The sequence below is a fragment of the Rana temporaria genome, chromosome 8 (genome assembly GCF_905171775.1).
Source record: "Rana temporaria chromosome 8, aRanTem1.1, whole genome shotgun sequence".
NCBI classification, from domain to species: Eukaryota; Metazoa; Chordata; class Amphibia; order Anura; family Ranidae; genus Rana; species Rana temporaria.
Genome location: NC_053496.1, coordinates 51,551,861 through 51,576,073, shown reverse-complemented (window position 1 = coordinate 51,576,073; position 24,213 = coordinate 51,551,861). Strand labels below are relative to the sequence as shown.

Here is a 24,213-nt window from a genome sequence, read left to right as displayed (position 1 = left end):
AGGCTTTGGACAGGCGATGTTAAAGCTCTCCGAATGCTGTCACTAAGTAAAATGGTTAGCTTATAGTCCTGTTTACACCTGCTTTTGCTTAGATTCAAAAAATTATACCCCATGTCGCTTTAGTGGTGCATCAAAGAGTCTTCAAAGCCTTCATAGAAGGCTATGGCAAAGCTTGCTTGAAACCCCAAGCAAAAGCAAGGTGTAAACAGGACTGTAAGCTGACCATTTTATTTAGCGACAGGTGAATTGACTGGCATGCAGAGAGCTTTAAAGGGTTTGGTAACCTATATAAGACAAACACTGCATTAGAGAAACGAGCGCTGCAAGTAACCATTTTAGAGCGGTCTTCAGGCTGGTCACATGATTCATGGTCTCTGTACAGCTCCAATGGATAGATACTGCAGGAGGGGCTGTGATCTCCCTCTAGCCTCAGCCAGGAAGATCACATGGCCAGCTCAGCCTCCCCTGCAGTAGCCCTGGAAACCAGCCGAGAGTCACGTGACCGGCCTGACAGCACTAAAAACTGTACTTACAGAGCTCGGTTTTTTTAAAAAGACTAATGCAGTGTGCTCTGCCAGAATATGAAAGAGTTGCTGGCAGTGAGCATAAAACATTTTAAGCTTTACTAGAAGCGCCGGGGCTGGCGGAGACGGAGACAGGACGGGGGAGAGAGGAGAGCAAGAGGGGACAGCAGCGTATAACGGAGAGACGCAATCAGACCACAGTGGTCAGGGTGGAGCACCCCTGGTTTTTATGGTCAGCGCAGAGAAGGGATACAGGAAGTGCCAGGTTCAGGTTTTATAGTTTAGAGAGGGGCAGATTACACAGCACAAGCACTGTGCTGTTCAATTTGCCAAAAAGTACCAGGAAATCTATTTTTGAGGGGTTAACAAACGCTTTAAGAAAGCGTGTCCGAAGCCATGTTTTGAAGCAAGTGTAAACCATCGCTAAATCGGTACCGGCGAGTACTTGAGAAAAAGTATTGGTAATCAGTCTTAAAAAAAATAAGTAATCTTTGAATTCCTACTCACTTTGAATGTTTACCAATATATTAGGACAGGCATGTCCAAAGTCCAGCCCACGTTATGATTTAAAACGGTCCCCCTGGTGATTTGGATATATCTCTTTTTTGGCCCCCAGGGCCACAAAAGATACATACCGTATTTAGAAGGGGACAGGGAGGGGGCAGGACAAGTGCCGTCAGATTACATACATAAGAATATCCTGTTTGCTATAATAGGAACTCCCGGCTCCTGGGCTGCCATTAGACGACTGTTCTGTCCATCATAGGAGGCGAGACATTTTAATAAAGAGGCCATAGAGAAAACAGGAGATTCTCCTCTATGTAATCTGTCGGCACTCATACCGCCCCCTCTGAGGCTGCAGATGGGCATCGATCAGGATGCACTGATGGCAATGGTGAGGCTACATTTGAGGCAATGGTGAGGCTGCAGATGGCCACTGACCCTTATTTTGCTTCACAGTTCTCCATTTAGAAAAAAAAAAAAAAAGAAATCCTGAAACTTCCATCTTAAAGTGAGGATGCGTGTTATAAGCCGATAAATACGGTATATCCAAATGACACGTCCGAGCTCATCTTTAGTCCGGAGCGGCGCTCTGGGATTTGTTGGGGGCCACAAAAGAGATAGATATAGACATACATACATACATAGCCAAGCTTATCTCTTCACCACACACAGCCAGAGGCAAGAGAATTCTTGTTGGGCCGTGTATTTAGTGCTCGGACAAACACACTTAGACCGGATTTTAATGGCTCAAAGAATGTCGGGCAAAATGGTCGGCCCTTACACATGTTCACTTCATCAAATCTGGCCCTCTTTGAAAAAAGTTTGGACACCCATAATAATTAGGAGAATAAAATATGCCACACCAACATCCATGCATCATTCTCATTAAAAATCGTGGACCATATGCCAATAAAAAAAAAGAAAAAAAAAAAAAAAAGTGTCCCATTAATTTCATACAGGTGAGCTACTAAGAATTCTCTACACAGGTCACTTACCTCCATCTGTTTGCACATTTGTTCCTCCAGGGTCACTTTGATTTGTAGGGGTTACAGGTGACTCATAGGACACCATCAAATCAATAGTGGACTATGAAAGAAAATGAGAATTTAAATAAGAGATCATACACTAATTACTTTATTAATTATAAATAATTTATTATACTAAAATCATCATCATCAGCAGTAAGCAAGCTGCAATAAGTATCGTATTTATTGGCGTATAACACACCCTAACTTTAAGAGGGAAATTTCAGGAAAAAAAAAAAAAAAAAAAACTTTCCACAGCCCCCTGCATGCAACACGCAGGCACAGTTTACCCTCACTTTCAGCGTAAAAAAGTGAGTGTTATACGCCAATACTGATCATTTGGACCACAAGAAAAGTTCTCAGGATGCCTACAACTCACAGCCATGGTCTTCTGAATGCTCATTGCAAGCCCACTCGCTTCTTTTGCTTACTGCTCCCCTTGTACATTTTTATTTTCCTTACTTTTTTTTTATTTTTATTTTTTATTTTTTTAGTTGCCCTTGTGAGGATGATTGTTGATCTTTAAGGGGTTGTAAAGGTTTATTTTCTAAATAGGTTCCTTTAAGCTAGTGCATTGTTGCTTCACTTACTTTTTCCTTAAATTTTCCTTCTAAATGTTTTTTTTTTTCATTGTCTGAATTTCTCACTTCCTGTTTCTCTTCAGTAAGCTTGCCACCATCATCCGAGCGGTGGAAAGTCAGTCAGAACAGCTTACCGAACAGCTTACTGAGAAGGAACAGGAAGTGAGAAATTCAGACAAAGAAAACAAAAGAAAAAAAAAATTTAAAAGGGAAAATTAAGGAAAAAAGATAAGTGAACCAACAATGCACTAGCTTAAAGGAACCGATTTAGAAAATAAAAAATTAACCTTTACAACCCCCTTTAAGCATGACATGTCCTCTATGCAGCTCCTGCTCCACCTCAATAGGACTTCTATATCAGCTTACCAGATAGCAAGCCTTTGGTGCAGTTGGCTATAACCCAGCCACGGCCTTTAAATCCCCCGGGCTCAGATTTCCAAGCAAAAGACAGCGCTCTCCATTGGCGCTGCAGCCATCGCAGCTCTGCACGCTTGATAATCCCGTACAAGAGAGGAGTCTCCACCGGAATCTTCTTCAACTGGAAGATAAACAGAGCTTCCGGTGCTCTGTTTATCTTCCAGTTGAAGAAGATTCCGGTGGAGACTCCTCTCTTGTACGGGATTATCAAGCGTGCAGAGCTGCGATGGCTGCAGCGCCAATGGAGAGCGCTGTCTTTTGCTTGGAAATCTGAGCCCGGGGGATTTAAAGGCCGTGGCTGGGTTATAGCCAACTGCACCAAAGGCTTGCTATCTGGTAAGCTGATATACAATTCCGGTGGTGGGATCTCACACACTGTATGCATGTCACCCGGTGCATTGAAAAATCAACATCTTTACATGCAAATCAGCCTCTGATCAATACAGTGTTTTTTTCTCTGCTGGAGAATCAATCCAATATCCACTATTACTTACACTACCTGTGGACTGTTGTACTATTATATTTATTTTGTTATTTTGGCGCGGCTTTTTATATTGTTTATTTTTCTTGTCATCACACGCTAGCCGCTGCCTATATTTATGGTGTTGTGTTAGCGCGGTTTTTTAGTGTATATCAATAGGACTTCTGCCTCATGACACATTGTACCCCATATGGAATTTTGGTAAAGTACTGGTTAAATCCAATTAGATTATTTTCTATGTGGTCTGGCCATGTCAGATTCAATGCGATTGTCATTGTCACTTTCACCTTTTGTGTATACTGTATACTTAAAATAAACCTTTATTCTTTAAAAGAAAAAGAATAAAGGCTGCGATACTTACACCAATGGGTTGTCCTTTCTCACTCATTAGAGCTACTCCTTTAAATGGAAGTGATGAGCGACTCTGCCCTCCTGCAAGTTCTTTGAGAGATAAAATTGTACTTCCAATGAATCTGGTAATAAAAAAAGGTAAAAAGAAAAAATTAAAATTAAATTAAAAAAGTAATCACATTTTAACAATTCACACAGACTTATTCAAAAAAGCTGTAGAATGACCAACAAAGGATGTTAAAAAAGTGTAATAACCCGTAGTAGCCAATCAGAAATCACTGATAAAAAAAAATGCAAACTACAAAACCTTAAAAAATGTAAGGCTTCCTGCACACAGCCAGTGAGAGGCCTATAAATGCATCAACGTAAATCTCCTGTCATTCTCCCATCCAGAGAGCTGCAAGTGCACACGGGTACAGGGGATACTTGGCTTTATAAAAACAGGAAAACCAACCACTGTTTGTATGTTTTTGCCCACCTGAGAACTTAAAATTAAAAATATTTGTCTGCTAACAAAAGGAGGTTTGATTCATCTGTGTAGCAACTCACAGCAACCAACTGGAATTAAAGAGTATGCTAGAGGAAAATAAACCCAGATAGGTCACCATCAGTATTGCACTTTGAATTTTTTTCGCCTGCAATATTATTTATTGAAATTAGTTCAAACACTGCATATTGGTGTGGTCCTTTGCAATGTTAAATTTTAAAGTGATATTGGAACCTCTTATATAGACAAAAACTCACTCAAGCTCTACCGCATGTTTGTAGAATAATAAACTGAATAACGGTGCTCAGGCCATTGTCTCCCATACATAAAAATTGCAAAAAGAAGAATGCCGGTGACTTGTCGTTATGGTTCCCCTATCCAGATGGTTCCTGCAAGGACTGCGCAGGCGCAAGGATGTTAAAAAAAAGAGCCAGGAGGCTGAGCAAACCGTCCAAGCGAAGTGAGGAAGTGAGGCCGACTGGCCACTTTCCTCAAATTCCACGTAAATCTCCGAACCTCGGCCGGCATCCAGGGCGACGTGGAATTTGAGGAAAGTGGCCAGTCGGCCTTACGTCCTCACTTTGCTTGGACGGCTTGCTCAGCCTCCTGGCTCTTTTTTTTAACATCCTCCAATTCACAGGGATGTTAAGGAATGAGCCTGGATGCCGGCCAAGGTTCGGAGATTTCCGTCGGCAAGGATTGCGCCTGCGCAGTCCTTACAGGAACCATCTCATTAGCCAGAAACATATTGGCAGATCACCGGCAACTCGATTACTTCTTCTTAAATCTCTATTGAGCACAAACAGCAGTGTGACATCAAAACGCTAAATGCTTAAGAAGCAATCGAGTTGCCAGCATTCTTTTTGCAATTTTGATATATTAAAACCTCTGTTTTAATAAGCACTTTCACCAGTTGATTTAATCACCGAGTATACAGCGTCTCCATCTTTTAAACCTTGCCATGTTCCAGTTTAAACTGGCACCATTATCTCAGGGTTTATTATTTCAGGGTGACTCCTTTCACTTGCAGCATCCTATGGAGCCCCCATGTCTCCCTACACTGTGTGCATCAATAGGAACACCTGGTCCCATATCCGAATGATCGGACGAATGATCGCCTGGGGTTTTTTGTTTTTTTGCATGCCAATCTCCGATTGAAAATAAAGAGCTTACTAAAGTTATGAAAATTCTCATACAACAGAATAAAATTTCGGAAGTAATGTAAATGTATTTTCACACGACAACTGTACCAATTAAAAACGAAACTCGTTTGAGGATTTTTGTGCTTGCCCCATGGGATACTTTTGCATGAATTGTTAGTAGCTCTCGAAAGTTGAGTATGAACGATCAGATGATCGTATGATCGCTTTGAAAGCTGTATTTTTCCATATGAGTTTCTGATCGTGTGTACAAGCTGGCAAGGCTTGATCCTCTCCTGTACCTTCTCCAAGTCGACAGTCTTGAGACTGAACAGTCCACTGTAAACTCTCTTCTTGCGAAGACTAGAAGAAGTAGAGGCAAGCAGCAGTGAGAGAGCAGGAGCCAGCAGAATTAAAATTTGTAAGCTGCAAGTGCTGGGATATTTGCTGACCAGTGTCATTAGCACATCAACAGTGCATATGTTTAGCACTGATCAATAACGTCACTGGTCCCAAAAAAAGTGTCACGTGTCTGTCCGCCGCAACGTTGCAGTCCCACTAAATAAGAAAGCTCCATTTGTGGAGAGAATTTATTATAAAAATACCGCGCAATAATGCAGTGCCGTATCGCAAAAAATGGCCTGGTCATGAAGGGGTGGGGGGGATTTTACTGGGGAATATTTTTTTCCCACATTGCGATCAGAGTGGTAAGACTAGAAAACGCTGAATGTTCAATACTACTTGAAGAATTTTCCCTTGAATTACCAAAATATAAATCTGGACAGCTAAAGCAATTGCATCCAGCTTGAGCTGGACGTAGCTATTGTTTGCAGTCAGGGCATGTCTAGAGATTCAGAACATATTTGCAGTGCAATGTCAACACACACTGCTACCTAAGCACATGGCCATATCCCTCTGAGGTCTTTGAACACATTTTTACTTTTTGAAGATAAATTACAACATTCTGCCACACCAACTAAAAATGGCTTTTTAAAACAAACAACCTTGGCCCACAAATGGGGAGCACTGCTTCGTTTTCAGCTTTACAAGTCTCTCTCTCTAAGATACTGTTCGGAAAAAGAGCTCACGATGAATTTTCCAAGTATGCAGTCAACGCCACAATTATCCTTCTTCCCTGCAGGACTTAAGAATTTAGCAAGAGTGGCAAAAGACTGAGTAATTGGGAAATGGGTGGTTTGTTCTTAATATAACATCAGTTAAACAGAGGTTCATGCATGCATGAACACCAAGCCAATGGAAAAGTTACAAAGTCGAAGGAGGAAAAAAAAAAAAAAAAAATGTGCAGCCTGAACAGATGCCAAGTTCTTGCTGGAGCAAATTAGGTTTTCTTTGGAAAGCAGTCTGGGAAGTCAGCCAGAATAACTAACAGGAGACATATGAAATATGGAGATCCCTGGAGCAGAACAAGAGAACACGCCTCGGTGTAACGGGACGAAAGCAAGGGAAAACAAGCTAGAAGAAAGTCTCCCCCACACAAGCACCAGCACATGCTGAAGTCAAGATCAACATAACTCGGGGGTCAGCAAGATAAAGAAAGTTCTCTGTCTGCACGACTCTAAATGTTACAGAAGAACTACAACAACATTATGCAGGCACAAAGCTGTACTAAAAAAAAAAAAAAAGCAAAAAGATAAATATTAGGGCACTTAAATAGAAGGTTAGCTTTCTTTTGACCTTATATCGTTTTTTTGGGCCAAGCAGGCTGCATAGTAATACAACGGAAAAAGTAAAATTTGAGCCAAATTGGCCCAAAGTGACCACTTAAAGTGGTAGTAAAGTCTTTACTACTACTTTTACCTACAGGTAAGCCTATAATAAGGCTTACCTGTAGGTATAAAGAAGATCTCCTAAACCTGTACGGTTTAGGAGATATTCCCCTCGCAATGCGCCGCTGATTGCAGTGGCGCATGTGCAGCGGGTAGCCTCGGCTAAAGGGCCGGCAGCCGCCGGATTAAAGTCTCCCGGGTGCATGCGCGGGAGTGACGACATCGCCGTTCCAGACAATCACAGCGCTGGAGTGGCGATACCCGGAAGACACGCCGACGCAAGATGACATCTCGCTCGGCGTGGACCAGGCAAATTTTCTACACCTCGTTTCGAGGTAAGTATTTCATAATGAGCTAGTATGCAGTGCATAATAGCTCATTACGGCTTTTGCCTTTCAGGTGAAAAAAAATAAAAAATCATCGTGGGTATGCAACCGCTTTAAAGTCAAATGAAAGCTGGAATTGGATTTTAAACATGAGGGGTGTTTAGAGTAAGGCCCCGTACACACGACCAAACATGTATGCTGAAACTGGTCCGCGGGCCAGTTTCAGCATACATGTTCGGTCGTGTGTAGGCGCGAGCGGGCCGAATTCCAGCAAACATTTGCCCGCCGGGCCTTTTCCCAGCGGGCAAATATTCCTGGACGTGTTTTAAAACCGTCCGCTGGAATCCTGCCCGCTCGGACATGTACGGTAGGTCTGTACTGACGACCGTACATGTCCGAGCGCCCGCCGTCCCTCGCATGCGTCGAATGACTTTGACGCATGTGTGGAAGCCTTTAAATGGCAGGCCCGCCCACGTCGCCGCGTCATTGTCGTGGCGACAACGCGGACACGCCCCGCGTAGTGTTTACGCGCGGACTTCTGTACGATGGTTAGTACAACCATCGTACAGAAGCCCTCTGGCAGGCATGTACGGTGAAAACGGTCCGACGGACCGGTTTCACCGTACATGTTTGCTCGTGAGTACCCGGCCTAACATGACCAGCAGATTTTCAAAATGAAATCTGGGGACACCCTACAGCAGTGTGAGGTAGGGGTGGGGACAATAGTGGCACATGAAGCATGCCGCCCAAATGTTTAGGTTCTGACTAAATTGCTCAATGGGAGGGGCTTAAAAGGGTATGGTTTAATAACACCAGCGCTTACTTTGCTGTGGGTCTAGAGTCAAGGCCCAGGTATGCACTGTAGGTCACCATAAGCAAGGCAGCAAATAATCCATATCCTTACCACCTGCAGCAAAGTCTGCACAAGCCAAGAGAGGAGTAATGAATAAGGCCATGTAATATTGGCATGCGATATCACCCCACCCTCCTCCTGCTCCAGGACAGTCGTGGAACTGTTGCTAAAATGGATGACCCTGCAGCCACTCCAGGCCAGGCACGCCATTAGTAAAATGGGAAAGAAAGCAGGAACCAGTTGAGGAACTGCCAGGGTCCTAAAGGTCACACTTGCGACCAGGCCCTGGCATTCTGTCTGTGTAAGGGGGGGGGGCGGCACCAAGTACTGCGTCTGTCACACTGTTGCACTGGTGGAAAGTAAACTCAGAGGGCGGCCCAGGTCAGGGATTGTAGTCTTTTCCTGCAGACAGGATGGGGCACTGTGGTGGGGGATGGATTATAGTTCCCATGATGATTTGTGTTGGTGTACAGTCATCGGATGCAGTGCAGGCTGCGTGAAGAGCAACCTCTGGAGGTCAGGAAGTGCAGAGACCTGTGGGCAGAGGTGTAGGCAGCAGAGGGAGACTTCTATAATGTGCAATGGAGCAGAAACTCTGCATAAGGTGACCTGCCTGAGGACTACAGAGGATATACATGGTTGTTACATGTGCTGATATAAACTAGAGTTTAGAGCAGGGATCCTCAAACTTTGGCCCTCCAGCTGTTGTGGAACTACACATCCCATGAGGTATTGTAAAACTCTGACATACAGAGACATGTCTAGGCATGATGGGAATTGTAGTTCCTTAACAACTGGAGGGCCATAGTTTGAAGACCCAGGGGTGTCAAACTGGCGGCCCTCCAGCTGTTCCGAAACTACAAGTCCCACCATGCCTCTGCCTGTGAGAGTCATGCTTGTAACTGTTAGCCTTGCAATGCCTCATGGGACTTGTAGTTTTGCAACATCTGGAGGGCCGCCAGTTTGACACCCCTGGTTTAGAGGCATAAAAAAAAAAAAAGAAAAAAGGACCCGTCCAACGCCCCCAACAGTAGCGTCAAAAACATCCAGTGTGCATGAGGCCTTATAGCAAAACATACCTGCCGTGCACTAAAGATTGTGAACCTCCCATGGATTCTCAGCTGTCGCCTCAGTAGATACTGAAACGCGTCCCACTGACGTTAAGTCAGCAAGTGGATTCCATTTAGAAAAATTTGAGCATTTAAAAAACGTGCCCAAAAAAAACAATTAGGTTTCATCCTTACATCTTTGATTTAGCAAAAAGCCTAAAAGGGCTCACTGCCAGCAAGTTCAAGTTTTTCCCCATGCCTCATCTTCAGTCTTGACAAGACAGTGGCAGCTTAACTAGCAAAAAGGTGGTCAAGAGGAAATTTAGGCTGAAGGATCTTTAAGGTTGTGTCAACAGCACTGCAAAATTGGATGCAGGTTTCTATGAAGCGAATTGCACAGGAGTCCTGTGCGTGTTTTGGTCCCCTTCATGTCCGATATCAGCCAGAAATTTATGCAAAAATAAATTATATAATTTTTTTGTTTTTAACAGGCAGGGGATTTATTAGCATCCTACGCCGGGTTTTTACTGCCCTGTGTTGGCTTCATTAGAGAGACTCTCACTTTCTGTGCTGTAATCCTCCAGGGTTGGACATGGAAAATCGGTGAAGAATGGGTCCGGGCTAGGATGACGCTGGATCCCTGGACAGGTAAATGCACTTTTATTAAAAGTCAGGAGCTACAGTATTTGTAGCTGCTGACTTTTACCTTCAACCTGCACATTGAGCGCAGTCCGATGTAGGGAAACCAGATTAAAAAAACACTTGAAAGGGATTGTAAAGGTAAAAAAAAAAAAAATTCCCCTAAATAGCTTCCTTTAACTTAGTGCAATCCTCCGTCACTTAGCTCATCCTTCCATTTTGCTTTTAAATGTCCTTATTTCTTCTGAGAAATCCTCACTTCCTGTTCTTCTGTTTGTAACTCCACACAGTAATGCGAGGCTTTCTTCCTGGTGTGTAGAAAGCCTCTTGAGGGGGAGGGGGCGAGCAGGAGTGTCAGGACGCTCACTAACACACAGCTCCTTTCTCTATCTGCAAAGTAAAGAGTATCCTGACCCTCCTGCTCGCCCCCTTAAGAGGCTTTCACCACACCAGGGAGAAAGCCTCGAATTACTGTGTGGAATTACAGACAGAAGAACAGGAAGTGAGCAAAACGGAAGGAAGAGGTAAGTGAAGAAGGACTGCACTAAGGTAAAGGAAGCCATTTAGGGATTTTTTTTTTTACCTTTACAACCCCTTTAAGTGTGAATGGGGACCATTTCCCTACTTTAGAATGCAGAATCGCATGCCAATTGTTCCTGTTTACACTTGTACACTCAAAAAAGTACACAAGCTTTTGTTGATTGTATTTGACTCCATAGAGTTCATTAGAAGCCTATATGTCTGAAGAACTCCTCTAGAACTGCTCTGCTTCCCTTGCTCAGTCCAGGAAACAGAGCCCATGTTTTTTTTTGTCCCCCACTTTCAGTATTTTTACAGTACTGATTTGTTCGGTCAAGCTATTCACAACAGTACATAGGAGAATTCAGTCCTTGCCCTTTAAGGGGCCCAATTCCTCTTCCATGTAATCACACTCTTTACAAGTTATCCTCCTATGTGTCTGTGTTGCAGGAAGGAATCTTAAGCACCTTGAAGAATCCCCAGAGAAACGCCAACAATCCATGTAAACGTTGTCTCTGGTGGAATATAAATATGGAACACTGAACTGCCAGCCAAGAGAGCCAACTACTTAGTCACTGTGTGTTTCTTGCTAACACATTTAAAGCTGAAGTTTAATCTGCTTATAATTTTGCCTTCTCTGGTTCCTCCTTTCCCCTCATCAACACATTAAGAATTTTTTTTAACCACTTCATTACTCAGCTATTGTCAAAAATGATCTCCCATCCTGGGCGGGCATCATACGACGTCCTCAGCTTGCCACCAGTATAGGGGGCGCACCCGCGTATGCCCGCCACGTCATTGAGGAGCCGCTCGTGTCGGCGATGTCCGCCAGGCACACGCAATAGGGTTGCCATCTGTCCGGGATTCACCCGGACTGTCCGGGTTTTCAATCTTGTGTCCAGGTTTCAGTCCACCTGAAACCCTGACACTACAGTCAGACAGGAATGTGGCTCAGGACAGAATGCAACAGGAGGGTGAGGGGGGGGGGGGGGGGGGGGGGGGGACTATGTGTGCCGTTTTTTTTTTTTTTTTTTTAGAGAGAGAGTTTTAAAAAAGGTGTCCCAGGTCGGTAACAATCTTATAGTGTATACTACAAAAAAAAAAAAAAAAAATCACTGTGCGCCATTAAAGTGTTTGGCTTTGGCTTGAAGAATAAGTGGTAACCTTAACCCGCAATTGCTTGGGACAGAGAAGGAACATGAATCAGTGTGTGTGTGTGTGTGTGTGTGTGTGTGTGTGTATGTGTATAAAGACACCAAACCACATCCGGTCAGAGAAGAGACAGATCGTGTTCCTAGTATATAGGAACACCGATCAGTCTTCTCCCCAACTCATGACACTACCACCACCATACTTGACTGTAGACAAGACACACTTGTCTTTGTACTCCTCACCTGGTTGCTGCCACACACGCTTGCCACCATCTGAACCAAATAAGCTCATCTTGGTCTCATCAGACCATAGCACGTGGTTCCAGTAATCCTTGTCCTTCGTCTGCTTTTTTGTGCATTTTAGAAGAGGTTTTCTTCTGGGACGACAGCCATGCAGACCAATTTGATGCGGTGTATGGTCTAAGCACTGACAGGCCGACACCCCCCCCCCCTTCCACCCCTTCAACCTCTACAGCAACGCTGGCAGCACTCATACGTCTATTTCACAAAGACCTCTGGATATGACGCTGAGCACGTGCACTCAACTTCTTTGGTTGACCATTGCGAGGTCTGTTCTGAGTGGAACCTGTCCTGGTAAAAAACGCCACTGTGCTGCAGCTCAGTTTCAGGGTTTTGGCAATCTTCTTATAGCCTAGGCCATCTTTATGTAGAGCAACAATTCTTTTTTTCAGATCCTCAGAGTTCTTTGCCATGAGGTGCCATGTTCAACTTCCAGTGAACAGTATGAGAGAGTGAGAGCGATAACACCAAATTTAACACACCTGCTCCCCCCATTCACACCCGAGACCTTGTAAAGGACTATTTCACACGGACGTTCCCATTTTTTCTTTCCGTTCAGTTCCTTTATTTTTGGGGTGAAAAACTCATGCGGATGTAAATTTTAGACATCCATTTTCATGTCCGTGAACGTCCGTTTTTAATCCGCCAACATCTGTTTTTCCATCAGCAGATGTCAGTTTTTCATCTTTTCCTATTGCTTTTTCTTCAGCTTCTCGTCCTTTTTTTTTATCTTTTATGAGACTTTGCTCTTCCCCAGCATGCATTGTGTTTCACATGCCGCTTTGTGGTATATTTGGGTAAAAAGCAGATGTCAGTGGATCAGTTGTAATCTGATTTACGGCTGACATCAGTATTATGTCCGTTCTGTTTTTTATACAGAAGAAGGAAAAAAAAAAATAGGGTTTTCCTCATTCATCATAAACGGAGCATAGCGTAGACGGAGGTCATCAGATGTACATCCGCTATCCCATAGGGATGCATGTTTTTCACCCGAAAACGAATGGATGAAAAAAAATTGACATACGGAAAGTCCGTGTGAAAGAGCCCCAACACCAACGAGTCACATGGCACCAGGGAGGGAAAATGTCTAATTCGGCCCAATTTAAACATGTTCATTTAGGGGTGTACTCACTTTTGTTGCCAGCGGTTTAGACATTAGACATTAATGGCTGTTTGTTGAGTCATTTTGAGGGGGACAGAAAATTTACACTGTTATACAAGCTGTACACTCACTACTTTATATTGTAGTAAAGTGTCATTTCTTCAGTGTTTTCACATGAAGATATAATAAAATATTTACAAATATTTGAGGGGTGTACTCACTTTTGTGAGATACTGTGTGTGTGTGAACACACACACACACACACACACACACACACACACACACACACACACACACACACACACACACACATTTTGCCTTTTATTATTTTTTTTGGCTTAAAGTGGGTTGTTTTACAAGGGATTTGTTCGCATATACTTTAAGAAGCAGTAACCTTAAAAAAGGTCGGTACAATCGGATAACTTCCAATTCAAACGAAGCAACAGATAAGTTACACTCAACCGGCAGACGAGATTCCTCAATGAAGCAAAGACCAAATATGTATTGTACAATAACCAGAATTCATTGAACATTCGTCTTTCAGTAAATGGATTACAGGAAACTAAATTTATGATTAACCCTGTATGTATTCCTACAATGAATGCACACAGTAAACCAATTATTCTGCACACGCTTCTTGCCCTTTAAATATATTCTACCCAGTCAGCCAGGAAAGGACGTATAACATCGGAATGTAGACACATTATTCCTATTAAGGGCCGCGCTCTATTTTCTCAAGTTGCTAGGAGACCAACCACACTGCATATGGAAGTCCCAATAACCACACACCCCGATGCTTCACTTTTATCATCAGCAGAACAAAGCGCTTCCTAAAAGAAGGTTTCCCTTCTGAAAAGGACTCTGCTGTTTCACAGTCTGATGAAAAAATCCATGACCCAACAATAGTGCAAAGAATGAACAATATGAACTAGCCCTAGTGTTCTCAGTGTGACGGGAACAGGTTCCGTTGTTGGTATGGAAATAATGTGGATGTTTGGATAAGTCATGTGACCAGAATTAATTACTCATGGCACAACAAACAGTAGGAAGATATGAGCATAGCTCATTGTCATAAAACACTTTGAATTTTTTTTTTTTTTTCAAACTTCATCTAAGTTACACAATGCAGTCATGAGAAGATCCCCTTCTCTGGCATTCATTACAGCAGTTGAAATGGTCTACTTTGTCTAATGAATAGTGAACCCCTAAAGCACTTCTATTGTGCATCACCTTCCCCAAACCCCTCCAATTTCCACCACCAAACACCTACCTTTGCTTTAAGAGCACTCTAGCCCTTTTGGGGAAAAAAATCCTATAATGCCAGTGCAGTGATATCCCAAGGTCCCTGGGATCTGAGGTCCATTCATAACTGGGCTTATACCAGAGGTTCTTAACCGGGGGTTCCACAGCACACAGGCATGTTGTTAACATGGACGCATTCGCCCTATATCAGCGTCATGCATTGCAGTGGTGCGGACAAGTCGGCTGTCAGCACCAGATCATTGAGTTACCAAGGCCAGGATGCACAGTGTCCCGCTCGCATTATGGCAACACAGGATGCATATCCTGGGTAGGTGGCAGGCAGGTCCATGCTCAACTCAGGAGAAGACAGCAGTGTGCCTCTGTCCAGATCTGCTCCATCTTGAATGCTCTGCCATGCTGTTGGGGCCACAACCTTTAAGGGCTCAGGGGAGAAAGGGGGATTCTGAAGGAGGGGGGCTCTCTTGTCTAGGGGGGCAAGAAGGGTGGGGCTTCTTATGGGAGTCTGCAAAAAGGGGACTCCGATGCGATGGTGGCTGTGTGCATCATCCCAGGCTCAAGTTTCCCCATCAGCAGCAAGTAACATTTTTATTAGACTGGGGTGCCTTGAGGTTTTGCATACTTTTGAAGTTTGCCGAGGCTGAAAGGTGCTGGCTTATACAACACAGATTATTCGGACTAAAATCATTAACTGTACAGGTAACAGCAAGTCAAATCCAGGAGGTCAGCCGGGTGCCAAACCCCAAGAGTCAGCCCTCGCTCCACACTGCACTTGTGTTGAAGAAAATGGGCCACACACCAACAACATCTTGAAAATCCAAGTTGTTTATTAGACAAGTACTGTAGACTCTTCACCAATTACCTAAAGTGGACCCACAACTACTCTAAGAACAGCTAGACTCCTCCCCAGAACAAATTTTCCCCATCCATTTCGGTAACACTGTCTTGTCTTCCCATCCTTAACCCCCCCCCCCCCCCCAACCCTCTTCTCCTTACTTGTCTATTGCTTTTCTGCACTAAAAATTGTGGCCCAAGCGTTGTGCACCTCTACCCCTTTTCTTCTCCCTCTACTACCTGGGCTCATTCCTCTCCTCTCCTTTCTATTCTACCTGGCCTCTCTCAGCCCTTGACAGTTCATCCCTTTTCCAACTTCCACCTTATCTACAAATAGTGATTGCAATCATATTCATCTCTGAAGCTGGTCATACATGAAGAAAACAATAAAACCTATTCCCCTATCTACACATTCCAGATGGACAGGGTAATCCTCCTCACTGCGCTATTGAATCCTGACAGTGGGGAGACTGCCCTGCTGTCAGATTACACAGAACAACGATGCAGTCATTGACTGCAGACGCCGACCAAGTGGCTTTTAGTGCAGTGGCCACACATGGATCGAAATTTGGCTGGTCCTTGCTGAACCGGCCAATTTCGATCTATGGCCACTGCAAGTCCATCTTCCTCCACTTCACTCCCCCTCATACCACCCCCCTTCTAACCCCCATCTAATATGTTCTATACATTTTTATCTGTACAGTTTTTTTTTTTTTTTTTTTTAACAACCAGAATATTTGTCTGCCAACCTAGAATACTCATCACTTTGCCATATCTCCTGCTTAGAAAACAATGAAAAAAAAGAAGATTGTACCAGAACAGTATTTAGGTGATCAATGTAGGACCACGAAATGTGACCATACAAGTAATCTGTGCATTAAACCTCACTGCTGCAAAAAGAGAGCCTTCTCACAGCTGTCAAGTATTTAGTGGGGTTTATTTACTAGAGCTGGAGTGTGCAAAAACCAGGCTCACTTCTGCATAGAAACCAATCAGCTTCCAGGTTTTATTGCCAAAGCTTAATTGAACAATCTAAAAGTTAAAAGCCGATTGGCTACAATGCACAGCTGCACTAGGATTCTGAGTGCTCCAGTTTTAGTAAATCCACCCCATAGTATTTTAGAAGGCTCAGAGCCCTATAACGTGTCATGTTTATATAGGCAAATAGGTATATGCAAACATGGATGACTCAGTAGACCGAAGGATCTAGCTATTCTACTAGACTCTTTTCAGCCTCCCTAGAATGGCCCTCTGTGAAGACTGGACCGTATATAATTTCCCTGCCACAGAAGTCAACCATACGTAGCCAAAGAGAACATGACAGGAATAGACAATTCACTTATATAGAAGGTAAAAAAGGAGGTATAGGAAAATAAATAAATAAATAAAAGGAAACAAACAAAAACAACCATGTAGCTGCATTCTATAATGCCCTATAAAAATTTTATAAAATAAAAAATAACTAAAAAGTAGAGCAAAATATATGCCCTCTACGTGCTGCCATTTCATGCATTCAAGTTTAGCAAATTTTTAGGAAATTATGCCAATTCTATTTCATGAATTCATCACATTTCAGCAGAATGTTGGATGTATTTTTTTTTATGGAGCAGTAACTGACCTCCACCCTATGTTTGCTTATACCAGGCAAAACACAAACTTCAACCTCACCTAGTCTGTTTGTCATTATTAATTACATAAACAGAAGATAAGCTCCCTATAATGTTCTATAAAGACAAGCCTTTGAAAAACAGTTTCTTACTTTACCAAGTTGAAATATCCCATCTTCTGAAACATCCCATCTTCTAAAAACTTCTTGTTATAAATAGCTCAATAAAATATAAATGTAATAGATATTGTCATGTTAAAGTGGGTCTAAAGTTTTTTTTAACCTTAATGCATTCCCTGTATTAAAAAGTAAAAAAAAAAAAAAAAAAACACACAGCACCTTTGGCCAACTGTAGGTCTTCTCTCCCCTTTTCGTGGTCTCACAGGATTTGGTTAAAACAGCGGGAGTCATTGTCTTCCACTGTCAGTCGATACAGTGAGCACAGAGCAGGGGGACAGGGCTGAGCCACACTGTGTGAGAGTGTGTGTGTGAGAGTGTGTCAGTGTGTCAATGGACACAGAGCCTGGCTCAAGAGTGAGCCTACACGTATGCCTCTATAGCAGTGATGGCAAACCTAGGAACCCCAGATGTTTTGGAACTACATTTCCCACGATGCTCTAGTACACTGCATGAGCATCATGGGAAAATGTAGTTCCAAAACATCTGGGGTGCCAAGGTTCGCCATCACTGCTCTACAGGAAGCGGCTTGCTATAAGGGCAAACAGAGAAGTGAAGGAGCCAAAAAGCATCAGGGCATGACACTCAGAAGAGAAGTGTAAACATTTTAATAGCACTTTAAAGTGATTTGTAAAGGCTTTATGTTTTTCTTTTTAAAATAAGCCTGTCACACTTGCCTGCTCTGTGCAGTGTTTTTTCACAAAGCATTCCTGAGCCTCTTCTCATGTCCCCGCCCCCCAGAGTAAGCAGCTTGCAATGGGGGCACCTGAGCAGGCATGGCCATTAACACAGAGCCACAGCTTTTTTCAGAACGCATGAAGGTAAAAAGAAAAAGTGTCTCTAAAGGCTCCAGGTTAAGTACATTTTGTCATGAGAAGTGATGTGCAAGCATAACATTTTCAGGGAATAATCACCTCTTACAATGAGCCAACAGAGTACTTTCCTGACAATGTCTTAAAGTGGAGTTCCACCCATAAATATAACATTACATCAGTAGTTTTAAAAAAATGTCATTACTCCTTTACGGAAAAAAAAAATATTTTTTAGATGCCTTCAAAGTGTTGTTGCTAGGCAGAATAGTTAATCTTCCCACTTCCTGCACCTAGGTGCTTAAGCTTCACCGCACAGACTCCTGGGAATGTAGTGGGTGAAACTTTCCAGGAGTCTGTGCACTCCCCAGTCTCAAAGAATCATGTGACTTGGACACCACAGGTGCTGAAACCTGATCTGACACCGCTTGTGCAGCACTGAGCATGTGCGAGAATTGCAAGGCTGAAATCCAAGAAGTCATACAGTCTGGCTTCATGATGCCCACACTTAAGATGGCCCCAGTCAATTTCTATTTTATAAAGTGTCTAAATGCTGTAACAACCTAACAAAATGGACCTTAGTTTACAGACTAACTTTACTAGAATTCATTAAGCTTGTGTATTACAGGGGTATTTATATTTAAAAAGTGCAATTGTGGCCGGAACTCCGCTTGAACTGCACTGTTCAATGCAACCATTTGCCTCCCGCCATATGTTGCAAATTAAAGGAATTGTTGGGACATGTATTTCTACAGTGCCATTAAAAAAAAAAAAAAAAAAGGCACTGGAGAAAAGACCCTCAGGTGCCCAGTGCTCTCATTAGTGGATTGTGTAGTTATTATATGCATATTACACTATAGAAGCTATGCATGTCTTATGCATTTTATCTCATGAATCTGTATTTTATCTCCACTATTTTAAGCATCCTCAATAGACATCAGATCCTCAGCAGTACTTCCAGGCCAGGGGCATTTCTGGAGTCCCAAGAGCAGGGGTACCTCTGGCCACACAGATTAAAATGTTGAAGGGCTGGTAGGATAACAATGACCAATATCTTGGAAAAAAAAGATATTAAATGTTTTTAACTGAACAAAAATGAATTGAATTGATCTAAAAACAACAAAAATAATAAATTTTAAATTATGACACAAAAATAAATAGATGGTTAAAAACAGATAAGGTTTTACAACACTCCAAGTGTTTGACACATAGAATTTATCATTTGCGCATCTCAAAAAGAGACCTAGGGCACTGAATAGAAAACCTGGGGCACATGCCCTGGGTACCAGGGTATAGCAATGCTCACGCTCCAGGCAGAAGCTATAGGTATTTTATGGGGCTATAAACTGTATGATACCCTTTCTGAATTGACTGACACAGTCTAATGGTAATAGAAACAACTGTGTATCACAAATCCAAAACAAGCCATGGAACTAGGACAAAAAGGAAAGAAAAGGCTCAAAGCTAGCATTAGCTTTTCAGGATCACCGGCTACCTGCCTCCTGGGATTCATCCAGCTTTGCAGCAATGGGTCAATTTTTTAATTGCTTTCAGGTAGAAGCAAATTTAGAGTGGGCACATTGGCATGCAATGCCTTAGCACAGGGTTGTGTCCCAATTGAAATGCCTGTAAACCCCAAGAGCCCGTTTAACATAGTACAAGAACCACCTACACATTTCAGGATCACAGACAACAGTAAACCACTTTGAAAGGAACATTTCTTTACCAAGAAGAAGACAAAGGTCATTAAGCAATAACATGCAGTAACCCATAGCAGACCAAATTTCACATAGAAAATTGCATGGAACTTTGATTATTACTAAGGACTGGCCTGTGTATCAATGGATATCATTGTACGATACATTGCACAGTACACATACAGTTATAACCTACTTGTCTTTTCCGATTGTTTCAAAGTCTTTGACAGTGACCTCCAACGTCGAGGAGTAGTCCAGGGGTATTCCCTTCAGATCAAACTCCAGAAGCTGCAAGAAGAGAAAAAGTGTGAAACTGGGTATATGTAGATGTATGTTAACCACAAAAATTCCACATATCATGGAACCAAAAGATTTCACACAACCATCTCTCTCTCTCCACCCTCTGGGTCATGAGATTTGAAATCAAATTAGTTCTCGTCATGCTGCATCTTCCAACAAATTAATAACAAAGCAAAAAAATATAAAACATTTGTTTACTGGAAGTCACATACAATAACCTAATTTTGGCATCGGTTACAAGCATTTTATTTTTAATCTGCGTGATTGAGAGTTTTGCCCATACATGCTTTGCTTTATATTGGGGACAAGACAAGCAGGAATTGCTCATACTGAAGGTGATAATAAAGCACCTGTATGCCTGGTGTAGACAATGGAGAAAAAAATAAAGTCTCAGACACTCTTTTGAACTTCCATGTCCTCTGCAGATGCAAGCCTTTTTGGGTCATTGACCAAATGTACCCGTTAATCATACCGCCAGGGAGGTTAAGTCAGATTTTTGATGCCAAAAGCGGTACAATTGTTTTGCATGGAAATTTGGCGTTTTATATTTTAGGCCTGCAATTCTCAGGCATAACATCTGTCCAAACAAGAGTTTAGTAGAAATCCCGGGTATGATAAAGTTTGAAACACAAAATCATAAATTATAATATAATAAATAACTAATAATATAATAAAAACTATTCAAAAATGTAATCAAATCAAAAACACTGAAATTTGCTTAGTTGCAGAATTGTCGTTGTCATTACTTTCAGTGTTTGATGACGAATTTCCCCACAAATCGCTATCGCTCTATTCTATTAGTGATTCTAATTTATCATCAGTGTTTTCTAGTTGGTCTAAAACCACTTTTGACATAAAGGGACACTTTTTGGCTGCTATGGACAACCTCCAGTTTCCAGGCAGAAAAAAATGCATTTATAATATAAAAGTGCATGCAGGTCACTGGACAGACCACTAGGGACAAGGGGGATGTGTAATTATTTTACACAGTACTGTAATCTGCAAGATTACAGTGTACTGTGTTTTTACAGTTTTGAATTTGGCGCGGAGGAACATCACATTAAAAAAAAAAAAAAGGGAAGTCACTTTTCCTCCTCCTCTACACTATTGCAAAAAAATTTGTTTTTTAGGGCACAGGTAGTCTTGACAGGTACCCCGCTGCCACTTCTGTTTGGATCACCTAAGCAAAATCAGCCCCTTCCCCTGCCAGCAACCTCTAGGGACACATCACAGGTCCTAGGAGGCTGCAGGTCCACTGAGAAAGCACAGTGCAATGGGAAGTTGCGGCGTGAAGCACCAGGAAGTCAAGCAAGCTTCCCACATCCAAGATGGCTGTGCTGGGGACCTAAAGGACGGGGGCCCAGGTGAGGATAGCTCTGGATCCCTGGACTGGTAAATGCATGTTTATTAAGTCAGCAGTTACAGTCTTTGGAGCGGTTATCCACTTAAGGACCTTGGCGGTTTTTCAGATTTGGCGTTTACAAGACTAAAACAGTTTATTTTGCTAGAAAAATTACTTAAAACACGCAAACATTATATATTTTTTTTCCAACACCCTAGAGAATAAAATGGCGGTCATTGCAATACCTTTTGTCACACCGTATTTGCGCAGCGGTCTTACAAGCGCACTTTTTTGGGGAAAAATGTACTTTTTTTAATTAAAAAATAAACAGTAAAGTTAGCCCAATTTTTTTATACATTGTGAAAGATAATGTTACGCCGAGTAAAAGGATACCCAACATGTCACGCTTCAAAATTGCGCCCGCTCGTGGAATGGCGTCAAAATGTTACCCTTAAAAATCTCCATAGGCGACGTTTAAAAAATTCTATAGGTTGCATCTTTTGAGCTACAGAGGTGGTCTAGGGCTAGAATTATTGCTTTGGCTCCAACGATGTGTGGTTTGAACACCGTTTTCATATGCGGGCGCGACTCACGTATGCGTTCACTTCTGCGCGTGAGCTCGTCGGGGGCCCTTTAAATTTTTTTTTTTATTTTATTAATTTTTAAACTAAAAAAATAAAAAATGGATCACTTTTATTCCTATTACAAGGAATGTAAACATCCCTTGTAATAGAAAAAAAGCATGACAGATCCTCCTAAATATGAGATCTGGGGTCAAAAAGACCTCAGATCTCATATTTAGACTTGAATGCAAAAAATAAATAAAAAATAAATTAAAAAAAGTGTAATTTGAAAAAAAATGACAAGAAAATATTGCTTTAAGAAGCATGGGCAGAAGTGATGTTTTCACATCACTTCCGCCCTGCTATGAAGACGGGTGGGGGCCTTCTTGCCCTCAATCGCATCCACAGCAAGCAGGAGACAGCACCCGATCGCCTCCGCCGCTGCCGACGGCTCCGGTAAGTGGCGGGGGGCGCGGGAGAGCAGCAAGAGGGTTCGCCGCGAGATCACCGTTATCGTTTACAGGACCGCTCAAAGAAAAGATGGATATCTCGGTTGTGGCAGCAGCTACTGCCGTTACCGAGATATCCATCTTTAAAAACAGGACGTATATGTACATGAGCGGGTCCTTAAGTGGTTAAAGCTGTTATTTTTATTTAAGGGAGACTTTTCTAACATGTTGCAATGGATTTGCACAGAGCAGCCCAGATCCTCCTCTTCTCGGGTTGCCTCTTCTGTGCTTTTGGCCCCTCTCTCCTTCCGAGTGCCCTCACAGCAAGCAACTTATGGGGGCACCAGAGCAGAGCTTCAGCTCTGGGTGTCAATTCAAACACTGGGATGTGGTTTGGCCCTGCCGCCTCTCTCCTGATTCGCCGACTTTGACATCGCTGGACAGAGATGGGGTTCAGGAAAGTATGAGGGGGGGCTGCTGCACACAGATGGCTTTTTATCTTAATGCATGGAATGGTGCCATTAAGAACTATCTGATGGTAGCATATTTTTGTAGAGCTACTGATACTAATGGAAGGGCAATTTTGAATGTGGCGCAGGACATTTTTAAAAAGGGCCATACTGACCGAAAAAGCAAAGAAAATGCATTATTGAATTCCCCCAATTTGTTCTACGCATGCATACATTTTTATTGCATGGTTAGAGCCATTCAAACTGTTTTGTCAGTAGTTTATAAAAAAGACTGGCAATGCAATTTTGAATGAAATGCAGGACATTTGAGCAATGGATGCGGTAATCAGAAAGTGTATGTGTTAAAGGGTATTTGCCAGGTCATAAATAAGTGCGCCATCAATTCTGAATGGTTTCAATCCTTTTCTGCACTTTTTAAACAGTGATTGATGCGGCATAATTTCTCAGGTCTAAAGTTTAAGATTTACTGTCTGCACACTTCTTCCAGGTCAGTAACTTGCCATATAGAAGAGTTCTGCAAAGCTCCGCTTAAGGCCGGGTTCACACCTATGCAAATTTGTTGCGGCTTAAACCGCATCTAATACGCATAAAATAATAAAATACATTGATTTTAATGAGGCTGGTTCACCTATGTGCGATGCATTTGCACTGCGCATTGCCGAAAAAACGTGCGCCTTTTCTAGGCATTGCGGTGCGGCTCAGGTGCGAATTCAGGGCCATCATCTTCTATGGGCACACATCTGATTCGCAGATGTGTTCATTTCTCTCATTCACCTCAATAAACTTACCCCCCCCCCCCCCTCCCCACTACCAGGTCTCCAAATTTGCAGCTAAAAAACGGACATGATCTGCTGAACAGTTCTCTTAGCTCTCTGCAGCGATAAGAGAGCTGAAATTAGCACCACACAAGTGTGAATCCAGCCTAAAGTTCATGTCCCCTGTACACATGACATTGGAGAATGAAGCGAGGCATGGGGGAGCCTGTACCCAATGCGATTTGGTGGGGGGGGGGGGGGACGAATAGAGGCTACAAACCGAGTACTGTACATCGACTACAAGGTTTTATTTGTACCTTCAAACACACTGGAACACCAGGCTCATCCCTCTCATATGTTTCACCCGTAACAAGCTTATTCATAGAGGGTGTCCCCTATTTTGTAGGCACTATAACTTTTGCGCAAACCAGTCGCTTATTGCGATTTTTTTTTTTTTTACCAAAAATATGTAGAAGAATACATATCGGCCTAGACTGAAAAAAAAATAAAATTGGGATATTTATTATAGCAACAAGTAAAAAATATTGTTTTTTTTTTTTAAATTGTCGCTCTTTTTTGTTAATAGCGAAAAAAAAAACAAAAAAAAAAAAAACGCAGAGGTGATCAAATGCCACCAAAAGAAAGCACTACTTGTGGGAAAAAAAAAAAAAAAAAAAAAAAAAAGTACCTCAATTTTGTTTGGGAGCCATGTCGCA

At 42.4% G+C, this 24,213-nt stretch overlaps 1 protein-coding gene across 6 annotated transcripts in view; it reads right to left on the bottom strand.

The window, feature by feature from the left end:
• The window catches only part of MYOF (myoferlin), a 517,119-nt gene that overhangs the window by 449,763 nt on the left and 43,143 nt on the right, over positions 1–24,213 (bottom strand). For all 6 annotated transcript variants that reach the window (XM_040361780.1, XM_040361778.1, XM_040361777.1 and 3 more), the window contains exons 3-5: positions 19,815–19,906; positions 3,894–4,005; positions 2,024–2,114 (exon numbers count right to left, since the gene is read on the bottom strand). In XM_040361780.1, the coding sequence (XP_040217714.1) occupies positions 2,024–2,114; positions 3,894–4,005; positions 19,815–19,906 (295 nt within the window). The remainder of the gene's footprint in view (positions 1–2,023; positions 2,115–3,893; positions 4,006–19,814; positions 19,907–24,213) is intronic.